Here is a 15,066-nt window from a genome sequence, read left to right as displayed (position 1 = left end):
TGAATATCAGAAAGACCCTGCGATGCAGCCTCTAACCAATACTCCATTCACAAGACACAATGTACTGAAAAAAAAAGCCCAACACTTCTGAAGCAGCTGTCAACATGGGGTCTTATTAACGTGGGGCCTTGCTGCTGTTTGGGGTCACAGAAAGACTGACAAATCAACCGTGGCTACTGAAACAAAGAGGTTGACATTAAGACAGGAGGGGCACAACAATCATGAGAATACTCACGTGGGCCTATCTGCATCATCCGCCCTATGGCAGAGAGGAAAGGTATCACGTTAGCCCTCCATGCAGTTCAGCTATGACAAGATTAGTCGTTCCTGGATGTACCACTTTCAGAACACTGCACTGCAAAGATTAAGCAATTTTCAACACCACCACGCCTAGAAACAGCCTTGGAAAAAGCAGCAACGAATACAGGAGTGATAAGCAAGACACGGCAGAGTACTACCAGGCTGGTAAAGCTATGAGAACTGGAGTACAAGGCATCCCTGATGATTAGCAGATATGCCTGAACCAGAAGGCATTCATGGCTGGCCATCACAGATTAGAATATCGCTGAACTTTCTCCTTTCACTTAAAGTAATGAATGATGATGACAAAATTCCACATACAAAACTGCCAAGTAGTTAATTGAAATCCAAATGCCAAGGCCAAAATACAGTCCAGCCCTCTTACAGCACTACTTGCTTATGCCCTCCATTTAGCAAGCACATGATATAGAGTTGCAGATGCATTTTGCTGGGTCAGCAGAGCACTTACTCATGTGGAAGGAGAGGTAGAAGAGCCACCTGCGATCTACATGCGTTGTACTCAACACTCTTGTGATCAGCAACACCAAATGTCATTTGTTTAAAAAAAGCATTAACATGAGAAGAGTTGACATAGTCACCAAACTAAAGCAGTGGATAAAGATCTCAGCAAGACACCTCCCATTATTCTCTGCCCTGAAGCAAAAGACAGGTTCTGAAAACTACAGGTTTCCAAGGCAGTCTGATAGAGTGATTAGAAATTACATTTTGCTGTTCCCAGCTCTCTTGCTGAGAAGCATAACAAGAAAGCTGCAGTAGACTTGATGATCCCAAGGAAAGCATTTAAGTCATTCTTTGATATTACCATGATTTTTTGGTGGAAAGCCAAACACCAGTCACAAGCATATGCTCTATGTTCATCATTTTCACTCGCACCAAGTGAATTTGACACCTGGTTTGCAGATGCACATCCATCACATAGAAACAAAAGGTATCTGAAGTGTTACATGCTGCTTTATACAGACAGCAGAGTGCGATGCCAGCCAACACAGCGCCGGGTTTCTCGCACAGTTCTATCAGACAGTAAAACTGCCAGGCATCCAACACCTCTATCAACACCACGAGTCAATCTAAGCAATGGCCCTGCACCAGGTGTCAAAAATATTGAAAAATGCTGCGAAGAGCAAGGTGGTGAACTTGGTAGCGGGTGCTGAAGTCCTCAACCACAAGGTATGAGGACTTGGGAATTTGTAGCCACACCTGGGAAATGTCATCCACTTGTTACCTACATTTCCTTTTACAAAACAAGAGACTATTGTTGAAGCTGTGCATGACAAAAACCAAGGAAGTGGCTCAGGTGTTCTGGAGCTGCCCTGAAAAGCAGCCTTTCCCAAGCCCAGACAATACCGCAGCTGAATTCCTCTCCAAATCCTCCGTGTCGGGTTCTCCTTCCTTCCTACTTCAGTCTTTGCTCTCCTTTAAGGCTCCCCCAGTGCTATCCCGTATGGATCTCTGCTCCCACGTCCTACTCAACAGCTCTTGCTTTCTTCACCCATTCTCGTCTTTAGAGCTTCCCTGAAGCTCTTCTATTATTTCTCCGCTGTTATAGCTCTGCATGCTGGCTGTAAAGGATGCAACATCCAAACAGGCTAACTATTTTCATCCGCCAGAGTATCAGCCTGTCTCTACTTCCTTTCCTTTCTCATGTCCTTGTGACAAGGCATTTAGCAGAATTCACTAATTTTATACAAATATGCTCATGAGCTCATGTTAATTTATTTGACATTCTGGCCGTGGCAATGAAGACAGCTATAGCAATGCTCAAATATGGCACATTTGTATTAAAAAACAGGCTTCATTTTTGTTTGCTTGAGCTGATAACTTAAGAACATATGCCAAATACTTCCCGTGACCGAGGCAGAGACAGGAGACAGTTGTTTGGGGCTAATTTTCTTCAAGAAGTTAATTCTTTAGTATTTGCTGAATGGCCAGCTTATTTTCTCTTTAGATAGCAGTGCTGAATCAGCCAAGTCACCCTGCCTTGGATGCTAGAGATACTTCCAGTGCGTCAGAGCCATGGTTATTTCCTCTGCTCCTGCCAGGAGGTGAAAGAGCAGAAGAATTTCACAGATTTAGGTGATAAAAGGAAACGCTCTTCCACTAACAGTTTCCCTCGCTCAGGTTGATAAGGGAGCATATGTCACACTGCACCACAGGGAGGTCATTCCTTTTGTTTCTGGCACCAAGATACTGGAGGGGTGAACAGGCCACTTGGTCGTCTCCTCACTTGACAGTTACAACAATACAACAGGGGCAACCATGAGATTTTCCTTGGTAGATCATTCTGCAGTCTTATAACTCATGCGATTTATTGTACATTTATGCTTTATTCCCTATGCTGTTAAGACTGCCCTATATGGAAAAAGTGTTATTGGGACCATGGATACAGACAACTCAGATAAAGCCTCAGTTCCAGACACATTATTCCACGCTGCAGGAAAAAAAGTTTGACACAACATTTTGCAAGTGATCTAAACGCTGCTGATCTGAGTTAAGCAGGAGGCTCCCCCATCCTATCTGGGTCTCTATTTCAAATGTCCACGCCCCCTCAGAATAACGCCAGCAATTATTCCTTGCAAATCCATGTCAAACTATGTGTAACCAGACCGCAGTTATACAAAAGGTTGACTCATTTTGCTGTTTATTTTTAGAACACTGATTTTCAATTCTGACAGGGGGCTTTTGTAGTGAACTGCCTACAGTCATTTTCAACCTAATCCTTAAATGGCTTGATCGTTTAGTGAGAACAATAAAATACAATTTACACATCCAGGTAATGACAACTCAGAGTACTGATTCTGCCAGCAAGACATTTCATTCTCATTTTGTGTGATACTGGTAGACTAGGGAATTTGCAAGGCGCTGTTGCATGATGACTCAATACATGGTCCTTTCTTTTTCGCTATTGCTGCTGTTTGATCATCAGAACTTTCTGTATCCTACTGTTGTTCTTAAAAACCAAGGTTTACAACATTAAATAATGAAACCTAAAAAACATGCATATTAAACTGATCGGTGCAAACAAAACAATATTGATCAGGTTATCCAACAAAGAAACTAGCTAAATATCAACAATTAGGGCTGGATTTTCATCTTAGCACAGAAATAACAGGAGTCATCTGTTTGGATTTCCTGTACAAAAAGTAAGAGAATTTGCATTTAGGTCTGACAGCACCAGAAGGCACATATCAGTTAGAAACGCATCAGAACATACCTAACTGGTGAATTAAAACAGGTCTTGTGTGTGTGAAATATCAATGGGAATAAAGGAAAAATCATTTTGTGGAAGATATAACACCGCACAATGAATACTGCAGATTTTGGGGGAGTTTTGCATAATACTGACTTGTTAGGATTATATAATGCATTATACTCGCTGACCTTTAAAACTCAATGTCATTCTCTTTCAAGTATCCACCTTCTGATCCTATTACAGGCTTCCCTCACTTTATGCGGGTTTTGTATGTGCAAATTCGCTCTTATGCAATGACCCTTTTTATGCCAAAAATTCATTATATGCAAGGTAAATTCACTCTTATGCAATAGATGTGGTGGAAGCCCGCAGTCAGCTGCTTTGTGAGGTGCATTGTGGGAGTGACGCACACCAGGATATAGTCTCCTGTGTGGATCTGTGCTCCTTGCTCGTTGTCTGCAACATGTGTTTCTGTAGTTGCCATCCCCATTATGATAGTGCCCAGTGCTTGTGTGTACTGTCTGCTCTTGGCGAGTACCAAAACTGTCTTGTAAAAGTGGTAGAAATGGGTCTGGGGTCAGTACAGTCGAGGTCTTGGAACTTATCCCTATCTGTTACACTGTAAAGTGGGTTCCCCTTTATGCGAATTCGAGTTATGCGTTGCTTTCCAGGAACACATGTACAGCATAAAGCAAGGGAAACCTGTATAATTAAAATGATATATACTGTATATATAATCTACCACTTTACCTTTGTGATGAGAATCCGGTATTTTTCCACCAGGTGGTCATTGTTGTGACATCCTGCTAGCAGCTGCCATACTTCTCCTCGCAGTGCCTCAGGGACTCCACTTCTCACCAGTGTTGACAAAGTCTTTGGCCTCACACTCAGATTGAGGTGCCTGGACAAAGAGGGAGGCGCATCCCATTACTGTAGCCCAAATACACATGCAGGAATACATGAGTGTAACCACTAACAATCTACATGGGAGGTACACCACCAGCAGAAACGTCAGGATAGTCTGCAACTTGCAGATGGAAGTTTTTCTAGTTCAGAGGTGGTTTGTAGCTGAACTCAAACAGTGCTGCAACATTCGGGTGGTATGAGGGGAACAAAATTAAATGAAAGCACTTTTCAATTTTCTTCTATAATCCCTAGCGATTCCAAGTGAAAGATAAACACGGCTTGCAGCTGCTATCAAAAAATCACCAGCACAAAAGACCAAAGCAGAAATGACTTAAATAGGAGACTGAACAGATATCACGTATTTTATAATCTAAACTATCATTGGGATCTTCAAGATCTATAGATCTGCATCCACTCAAACTGTGCCAACATAGCTGGTTACAAACTGGGACACCTCTTAAAAAATTGAATGCCGATTTCCGTCCTTTTCCAATCAAATAGACAGCTAATCCTTTCACAATTAGAGTGGCTACCCATGAGCTTTCAAGAACCTAATGGGTAATTTCAATCCTCAAAACGTTTGAATAATTTCCTCTTTGCTGCCCTCACTTGGCCTGCCTGGATAGTTTAGACTGAACTTTCACAGATTCCAAACTGCTCTAGATTGCTGGTTTGCGTGATTCGACTGGGAGCAGAACGTAACACAAGGTGTGCAGAAAAAGGAGCAGCAATTTATGTTAAATAGCCAAGAATACAGTATGGTATTCAAGACAAAGACAGCCTTTCCTCAACGTTTGTACTAAACAAGAAAACCACTGTGCGAAGTGCTTAAGAGTGGAGGGGGGTGATTAGTTTACATCAGCCTTGGTCTAATAGTAAAGCTGTCTGTAAAGCATGCTTTCCTGACCAGGACACCCACATTTAATAATGCCACTTCATGAAAAATGACAATTTAGGAGCCAAACTAGATCTGAGTAATAAACATGATTAATTTGTATAAAGATACTGGCTCCCTCTTTCACACACATGGGGAGCAGTCCATCAGTATTGTCTGCAGCCTAGAAGATACTGTGCTCAATTTTTAGAGAAGCTGTTATTTCACAGGCCTGGAGTACTATCACCTGCTCTTTCCCCTTGTGTGCAAGGTCAGTTCACCTTGAACTTTCAGTTTTATCAGAAGGCTCCTTGAAAAGGTCAGCTTTCCCTACTAAAACAAGCATACAACAGAGTGGGACTGCAGAGGGAGCTCAAATCAATTCTCACCTAGCAAGGAAATAAAATACGTTCCTAGAACCCAGTCTTGAAGTTAAAGATCTACAGTCATAACTATAAACACTCTAAAGAATCTATACACCGTCTTGCTTTAGCCTGTGACTAAAACTAGTATAAATAGTAGTTTTAATGGATAAGACCACAAACAGTTGAGACTATATTTTATTTATGGGTGACTGTCTAATGGATTTTTAGAAGCAGTAAGACTTTGGAATGGGAAAATCATGCAACTGTTTTGCAAAGAAATGAGCCATACAGTATAAAAAAAGAGAGAGAGAAAATATCAATATCAACAAATCCTTAAATCACTATACAAGCACTTAAGAGCAGTGCATCTAGCCACCTGGACTCTGCTTTTTAGGATTTTAAATCCACTTTCATTAAAATTGGAGGGATTACTACCTGAACATAATTTTAATGTGTTAAAGGGCTTTCCCTCTTCACTAAAATTGTTACTGCTATTATTAGCACCGAGGTACTCCATATCTTCCTTAAGCTGCCAAAACATTTTCACTATGACTGTCAGGTAGTTTAATTATCTTTCAGCCTTGGAAGAGGTACAGAATTGAAGTTTAAGAGAAACATTCTCACAGGAAGCAGATTTGCAGAGCTCACAATTAAGCCGGTTTGTTAGGGAGCAGGGGAAAGAGAACATGATTTTGCTGTAGCCTTCCCACTATATTAACAGGACAATTTCTCATGCCTACCAATCCTACCAAATTTGCCTAGTAAAACAACTGGAAATAAAAAAACAATATTTAAAACAACAGTATCAAATATCTATTGAGAACTGATCCACATATCAGGATGTGGCTTAATATCAAGAAAATCTTTGCTAAGAAAGACTGTCTCAGTTATTTTCCCGTGGTGTAAATGTTGGACTTATCTCATCCTTGCTCCAATGAAGGTTTGCTTTTCTCTACCTTGGATGTAGCATTCTTTGGCTTTCTGCTAATGGACATCAGTGGTAGAAAACAAAGGCAGAGAATTAAGCCAGAGATCAACAGCAAAAGCAGGGTTCGAGTGTAGCACATTTAGGGTACATCAGGTATCACGCTTGTGTCCTTTGAACAACAATGCAAGAGATTCTTACCGATCTCAGCATCCCTTTCTGCAAAGGGTGTTTGTAGGATTCAAAGCTGACAAGCAGCTCCTCAGGAAAGGGAAGTCTGGGGCTCCATTAGCATCTCTACTGTTCAGAAACACTATGCTAGGATGATCTGTGTCTTTTGTTTCTGCAGGGGGCTGGACCTTTTTCCTTGTGCACGTACCTGTATGTTCATGTTTATATGCACACACAAAATACAAGTCTGATTCTCTGACATTCTTGAGATCAAAAGGCTAAGAGATACCCAAGGGATAAGTGGCTCATTTTGATTATCGTGGAGCTGTCAAGAGGGAAGCTGCCTGGAAAGCACTCTTGAGAGCCAGAGTGAAGGAAAAGCTGCCGGCTTCGCACTCCTTTTTAGTGGTTAGATTTAAAAAGCAGCAAATGTGGAGAAAAACATGATGGTGTCTAGGGACAAGAGGTTGGGAGAACACCCATCAAGAAGCTACATTGCAAATTAACAGAAATAGTTTCAGAGGAGAAATGTAACAGCACTAAAGAAATCAAACCACATCCAACCAGATCAGAAAATAAAGGACCTTCTTGGATTAAAAAGGGCACTAAGTCTGTAGCAAACTTCTCCATGGACTTCCACGTACAGTGACTGTCCTAGGAAGAGGATGCTCAAAGACTCTCTGCACTGACCCAGGATCTCTCATGACTAAAAACATCTAAGTATGCCATTTTCTCCAGGTGTATTTTTGCCACTTACCATTTGGAAAGCAGATCTCCCCAGGTTTCAAGAATTTTTTCAGCACACTCTTTGGAAACATCTCCCGAACCACTCAGTAGTGGTTCATCATTATCTACAGAGTAAGAGGAGAGGAGAAAGTGTGAAAACAGTGGATGTTATTACCCTTTTAGCAGATCAATGTTTGATTTGCTACGAAGTGAATCAGTTCCTAATGTACAGGAGTTGGTTTGGATAAAGAGCAAGTGCAACGCTTATGGGTAAACAAGGGACTAAAAGTAGAGGCACTTTGCTATCTAATCAAGAACAAGTCAGGATACAAGGTAAACATTAACCTACCTGCTACCAAATGCAAATATATTTCAGATGCTATCTTAAAATAAATTTGCTGCACTGCTTTCCGTAAAACCTAGTGATGCTGAAAAAAAGTGTCCGGGAACTGTAAGTTGAAAGTACCTGACAAAGACTTGAAAAGCTGCCAATGATAACACATCCTCAACTCTTAATCTTCCAAATGAAAGATTAAGGGATCTGGTTTCCTTCAGGAAACATGGCGAGATGACATTATGTCCCTGCATTTGTTGCAGCCTGAATTGCTTTGCAGTTTTATTTTAAAAGCTATTACTTTTTTTGATGGCTCTCCAAGCTTAAATTAAACAGCTTTTACAATGCAGCACATTCCATTGCTCAAATGAAAAGAGTAGATAAGCACGAAGTACAATAATAATCCTTTGGTTAAAAGAAAAAAAAAAAAATCATAGCTGATATGCTCATAGCTATTTTGAAACACTCATTGTTAGTACTGCAGGTAAGAATTGTGCTGTCATTCCAGTATCTCATCAATACAACATCACTACTCTGACACTGCCTGCTTTTAATTATTCAGAAGAAAAAACATTCTTTTCGACTGGATCCAAATTCTCCTGGCTAATGGCTGAAAACCAAAAACTCCCACTTCCACCGCTTTGAAGTGGTACGTGACAACTCAGGTGTACCGATTACTTTCCTAACAGTTAATAGCAGCTTCTATTTATAGAACACTTTGCATGAGTTGACCTCAAATCGCTTTATAAAAGGAAGGAAGGGCAATTCTCACTTTACAGAGGGCGAAAAAAACCCAAGGCAGACAGGTGAAGCAACTTGTCCAAAGGCATCCAGATAGCTGTGCAGAGCCAACAAAAGAGCCCGGATCATCTGAATCACAGTTCAATGCACTATCTACTAGGCAATACTGTCTAACAACTCAGATCCGTTAAAAAATAAAATGGCTGCAAACCCTGCTGAAATTACATTACACCTCAGACAAGTTAACATCCCCACAATGCCAGACCAGGGGCTGTTTCCCTACAGAACCCTACATTTGCATTTTTTTGCAAATATGCTGTATGCATGCATCTCAGACTAATGCCCTTTTTTCTCTGTTGCAGCTGTTTACAGCTGCTCAAGAGAGAGACAAATGGCACCCTAAGTGTTTCCTGACTTTTTGTCTTCTTTATACTGGTCCACGTACAGATCTACAGCGAGTAAGGAGAAGCATTTAATAAACTCACAGCAGCAGCAAAGAAAATGGGGTGTCTGTTACAGGGACTTTTAGGATGCTGCTTACCAAACTCTACGAGCTTTAAAAACAAATGAGGCCAGGCCCTCTCACTGAAAGGCAAATTCATTCCAAATGGAAATTTTCCACTGCCTTCCAAATGAACAAAACTAGCAGGGAACAACAGATGACCTCCTCCTTACCTTCCTCTTCATCATCTTCTGGAGGAGAAGGAATCATTGAACCTTGGGACCCCGACTGTGGCAGACGAATAGAGGGGCTGGCTGTGGTTTTTCTCCTCTCCCTTTCTGATTCACTTTCAAGGCACACAACCTCATATAATGTGTCAGAACTATTCTTTCGGTCCTTCTGTTTTATCTAGAAAATAAGGAGTTTTATCTTTAATAAAAGCACTGCAGATCATCTACTTTGCTGCCCAGGGCTCTACCTCTGCTCCTTCGACAGAGGAGACAGAGAAGCAGAGTTATTTCTACTGCACTCCTCAAGGGGCACAGAATTAACATTTTTGCTACAGCCCTTTCACAACTGCATTAATGCCACTTCCAGGGCTGTGAATGTTTGTGGCCCACTGTTTCTGCTTCCTGCCCTTAAAGCTAGACTACACAGCAAGCACATATAACCCAAAGGCATCTGTGTTAAGTGGCTCCCACAGCTGGGCTGGGCTCACTGGGACAAATGTGTTCATTCACGTCCAGGTCTGTACACAGCCTCACCCTTTTCAGCAGGTGCGGACTGAAGACAGGTAGGAGAGGTTTGCAGGGGCCTGGAAGAGGAAGTTTGGCAAACAACAAAATACTTGGCAACTCTTCCAGTAATGAGAAGAAAGGCATTAAACCCCCCTAAAACTACGGTTAGCTTCTCAACAGAAAGTTTTTTGTCAGTTTTCATGACGTAATTACTCATACTTCATGCCCCAACATGACCCTAAACTGTCTTTATTTATTGCTTTCAAGTCATGTGCCCATGTTCGTGTTGAGAATGGAGAGAGCTAACTTGCTAGGCTCTAGGACTTCCCTTCTTAATTTCTGACACTCCTGTTCTTTAACTGAAAAAGGCAGGTAAATACAAACAAACAACCCCCGCCCCCCCTCCTCCTACAAAAGTACACGCTAAAAAACTTCCAACACTCATTCTCATCATTTTGGTATTTTAAAATAAATCCAGACTAAAGATTTCTCAATCACTGAACGTTATCTAGAAAAAAATAAAATCCATCTGTTTCCATCACTTTTAAAACAAGCAGCACTGGCAAACTAAGATAAGCTAATTCTACTGTGTTGTATATTTAATAGACTAATCACAGCTCTGTAAAACAAGTTTTCCTTCCATGCTTATCAGGCAAGACTTTCACTATCTGTCAATTTAGCTATGAATTGTCCTAAATCTTCCATAAGTAAATGCTGGCAAATGGATAACCCTTTTAATGCCTGTGAACAAGACAAAGTTAAAGTGAGATAAAGGTCACGCTGCATGCAAGTTTGGTAAGACAAAAGATACAGAATTAGCTAAGTACAGATAAGCCTTCTTACATTACCAGGCAGAAAAGTGGCCTACATTTTAAATTGTGAAATATTTACAGTAACAACAGTAATCATTCAGCATCTCCATTCTGCATCTCAAAATTGCAGGCCAAATAAGGTAAAGGCTAATCTCCTGCATAGATATTTTTCCCAGACTATTGTAGAGAAGTCTCCCCATAACATCCGTTCCTATCCAAGTGTGCACTGGGATATGCATGGTAATGTAACAGGCTGCATAGGAAATTTTCTATAAGTACAGTAAGATGAATGCTGCAAAGTGAGGGTCTTCCTCACTGGCCCTGCCATTTGTTATCAAAGACTATACTTAAAAATAAAACAAGTGCAAAAGACAACGCCAGGAGAACGCTGCCTGTTTCACCAGAGCTACTTGACCAACTACATGAAAAAAAAAAATCAGCAAGCCTCTGCCCTTAGCCTCAGGAGTCAGAAGACACATTCACAGCAGTGGTTGTCTTTGAACACACATTATATTTTCTGGAAACAAGTTCTCTTCCACCTTCCCAAGTGATCTGAGAGAATGCCAGTTTTTGCTTACATACACAAACTGTTAGTGATTCAACCTTGATTTTCTGGACCTAGAGTTCTTTGAGGGCATGGTACCACTCTGAATCATTCCTGTCCGTGTTTTGCACTGAGTTTACCCTGTTCTTTCCAGCAGGTGGAATCAAAAACAAAGCAGCTGTTTGGAGCCTTTGGGGTACCGCTTCTCCACTGTTTTCAGTTAGTGAAGCTGGGGTATTTGATTGGTGAAATGTCTCCCCTACACACATGAAAATGTAAGTAATACAATGACATTTCTATAATTCCCAGAAACTAAAAGCATCATTGGGGCGGGGGAGAGGGAAGTATTTCTAGGCTCATTGTCAAGTCTGCTCGAGACCTATTCAGTTACATCCGGTTTGAAACTGTGTACAGTACATATCTTTTTGCAAAAAGGCAGATTTACTAATTTCATGCTCAAACCTGTTCAAGTAAAAGACACGTCAAATACACACTACATGCTTGCCATCTGTTCCAGTGACATTTTTTCATGCGACTCCTTCAGTGCGACTTTCATGAGACCTCAGCTGGCTTCAATAGGACAACTTTTGAGTAATGGTTTCAGGACTGGGTCTTTAAACTGCATGGACAATTCACCCTTGTTCTCAGTGTTTTTATTTTCATCCTCCAGCACCTCCTAAACCTCAGAAGAATGCAATTCTTGGATGTTATGGTCTGGTAAGTTTGAAAACCAATCACACTGAGATTCCAAATTAAGCATAGATAAAAGTGTATTACCTGTTTTAGTTTTAGGAAGAAGTTTTCAGTGGAACTACGTTTGCTGAAGGGCCAGAACAACCTCTCATTAGGTGAGCAAACTCGAACTTTCGTTTCCAGAATGAACCGGACAGGTTCCTGAACCTCAGTTATCACCAAATCAACAGCTGTAGTCATGAACAGCACTTTATCTAGAGGGAAAAAACCAAGTCAACTGCATGAACATGTGAATAAAAATCTTGGAAGAAATCCTCTCATCCATTTGCCTTGTAAAGGTACTTTAACAAGGTCATTCTGCAGAAAAACTCTCTCTTGGATAATATAAAACCACAAAAAGCAAAAAAGATTTCACAATCCCTAGCATAGGAAAATAAAATGACTCTCAGACACCTAATTTGACAATACAAAGTCAAAGGAATGCTCTTATTACAAAGAGGCCTTTGTCAGGATCTTCAAGTTCCCACAGACAAGTATTAAATGTGTTTATTATAAAGTGCAAACACATAACTAAGGTTATGATTCACACAGTAATCTGTGTATTGCAAATATGGTCCCATTTAGCCTAATTAAGTCCTGCCTTCATCCCACTCCCAGGAGCCAGAAGCTTGCATGGAGCATGATTCCTGACATATTAAAGACAAGTTCTAAGACCACCACAGTCCTGAGAAATCCTCTCCTTGGGAGATTCAAGCTGCCAGTGATAAACAGGAACCCCCAGAACGGGAGAGATTATGCTAGGAACTTTTACAACCACTGCTATTTCCTACCTTTGTTCTGACCTTCACATGGACTTGCTCCAGGCTCCGCCCACCACTGTGGGACTTGGGCAAATCATTTCCTCAACCGTTCATCTAAATTAGTTGAAAATCTGTTTCCTTGGGTTCCTTCATTAGGCTAGAGAGATGAATGACCGCATTTCACATCTCTCTGAGCTGCTTCAGACTCCATGCAAACAAGGCAGCAGCACAGCTGCAATTATAACTCAGGCCACATCTGTAAGGTTTTATTTTCAAATCTGGGCAAGAAACTTTCCATTTTTAAAATGGGAACTTCAGATTCTGCAGAATTGGAAACAGATATGTGGCAACAGGTTTGACACCAATGCCACAGACTTGGCTCAGAACCTGATGGACTGAAAGCCACATGGGCTTTGGATACTACAAGCCCCTGTCTGCAGTGGTAACAAGGCAATGGTGCTTTTCACCACCAAAAGTTGAAGTGCAGACAACAGGTGAAATCTAGAACTCCACAAATCTGCTGGTTTTGGGAATGACTTTTCGGCAAGCGTCAGTTTCTACACAGCATTTTGTCCACTGTAAGTCTGTTGCATTTAGAGTGAGAATTAAAAACAGTCAAAAGGGAAACCTGTGGCGGATGTTTTAGTACAATAGGAGTCTACAGAAGCTAACAGAAGCAATTGGGATCCTCAGTACACAAGGCCTTCTCATCAAGCCTGTACTGCCTGGGATCGCAAATCCTTTCCCTGTTAAGATGCCTGATTATTTAATACTAGATAAAGGACTTTTCTCTGCTTATTTTTCTATTTTGTTGTATTTAGGTAGGCTGTGCCACACCCAGCACACTAGCATCCATGTGCAATCCAATGCAGAGAGCCACATTGCCACTTGTCCTACCTTGTGTCATTACAGGAAAAGAGCAAAAGACCTTCTTAGGAAAAAAGTAACCCACACCTAGGCAGCGAAATAATATGCCTGCTGGTCACCAAGTTAAATTTGGTACCTTTAGGAGTTTCTTCATTTACAATCTGGAAGTGAGGAGACTTTGGATTCCAGCTCCCCGTGATTACATATGATTTCCCATCAGAGCTTTTTCCCATGGACTCCTGCAAACAAATGGAAGAAATAAAATGATTAAACCTTTCTAGAATTATGTCTAGCAAAATGGGTGCCATTGGAAGGTGCAAGAGGTCACCAGTAGAGTCAGACATCCGCTGTTTGTCCACAAACACGTTCCTGCAGAGGCTACAGTGCGGCAAACTTCCCAAGTCCATGTTTCTCTGCCCTAACAGGAAGAGACTGTCTCAGGATAAAGGAAAGCTCAGTCTATGGCCAGTGCAACATCTGGCCTCCCTGCCAAGGCTACCAGGAAGCTCCAGTTCATGTCAACTACAGCTTTGTCATCTTGGAGTAAAGTGAGTACTTAAGATCAACAGCTTATTTCAGAAAAGGACAACAAGCCAATATAGTTCAACTACTTTCAGGTCACAACTAACTTGACAGGCTGAAGTCAGGTAGAGAGAAAGGGAGTGAGTGGCTCCATGCTGCAGGAGAAACTGCACTAATGGTGCCCACGCCCTCAAATTTCTTCATGAACACTGACTTAGAAGCTGAAGCAATCCACCTCTTCTGTCTTGTTTCATACCAGGCAGTCTCAAAGTGACAGCTGCCCAAGGGGCATGTTCACTCTCAGTGTCCTTCAGGGAGTTCATTATCTCAAATATACTGACACAAATTAAACTAACACTTGCTTTACCAGCTGCTAATCTCAAAAAGCCTTTCAGCTGTTTCACACTAATGTACTTTCCAACATACAGGAATGTTTTATTAACTCTACTGAAAGATAATGCTGTACTTGGTGTTCTAACAGCTAAATGACAGTGAAGCGAGGACATTTTTTATAATGGCCTCTTTCTAAAGTATTACTCTCAAAGAAGACCTTCATTAAAAGATCTGAGATGGCAGTCACAAGTCAGGAAATAGCAGAATTAAAGTTTCCTCTATGATCTTAATTCAGTCCCCTTGTGCACTATGATGAAGTCTTGACTACCATGATTCCACATTCTTGGCCTGCCTCACTCAGCGCACAGCACAGAATAGTGGTCAAACAGCAATGCAGTTAAAAAACAGTTTCATGCTTTGTTATAAATAATCCTCTTACCAAGTCTAAAAGGTGCATGTCACCACTCCGAACATCCTTGCCAGGACTCAGGAGGAGGCCAAAACACCTGCAAACACATACACTCAATTAATCCATAAAGAAAGGGAAAACAAAAAAAATCAAGGTTACAATTGAGACAAGCAGCTAACCTGTCCTGCCTACAACTCATCTGTAAACTTATCTACTTGTATATTAACCTAGGTTTCATAGATTTTTGGGGTCGGAAGGGACTTCAGTACATAATCAAGTCTGACCCCCTGCCCTGGGCAGGAAAGAGTGCTGGGGTCAGATAACCTCAGCCAGGTGCTTGTCCAGTCTCCTCTT

General features: G+C 41.3%; 1 protein-coding gene across 3 annotated transcripts in view; it reads right to left on the bottom strand.

Annotated features, from left to right (window-relative positions):
* Positions 1-15,066, bottom strand: part of RABGAP1 (RAB GTPase activating protein 1) — a 91,180-nt gene that overhangs the window by 48,930 nt on the left and 27,184 nt on the right. For all 3 annotated transcript variants that reach the window (XM_006267253.4, XM_019475683.2, XM_014603777.3), the window contains 6 exons: positions 14,743-14,809; positions 13,585-13,687; positions 11,866-12,035; positions 9,229-9,403; positions 7,510-7,603; positions 4,262-4,412 (listed from right to left, as the gene is read on the bottom strand). In XM_006267253.4, coding sequence (XP_006267315.1) covers positions 4,262-4,412; positions 7,510-7,603; positions 9,229-9,403; positions 11,866-12,035; positions 13,585-13,687; positions 14,743-14,809 — 760 coding nt within the window. The remainder of the gene's footprint in view (positions 1-4,261; positions 4,413-7,509; positions 7,604-9,228; positions 9,404-11,865; positions 12,036-13,584; positions 13,688-14,742; positions 14,810-15,066) is intronic.

The sequence above is a fragment of the Alligator mississippiensis genome, chromosome 12, assembly GCF_030867095.1.
Source record: "Alligator mississippiensis isolate rAllMis1 chromosome 12, rAllMis1, whole genome shotgun sequence".
NCBI lineage: Eukaryota > Metazoa > Chordata > Crocodylia > Alligatoridae > Alligator > Alligator mississippiensis.
Note: the sequence above shows the minus strand (reverse complement) of the source record. Positions and strands in the feature narration are given on the sequence as shown.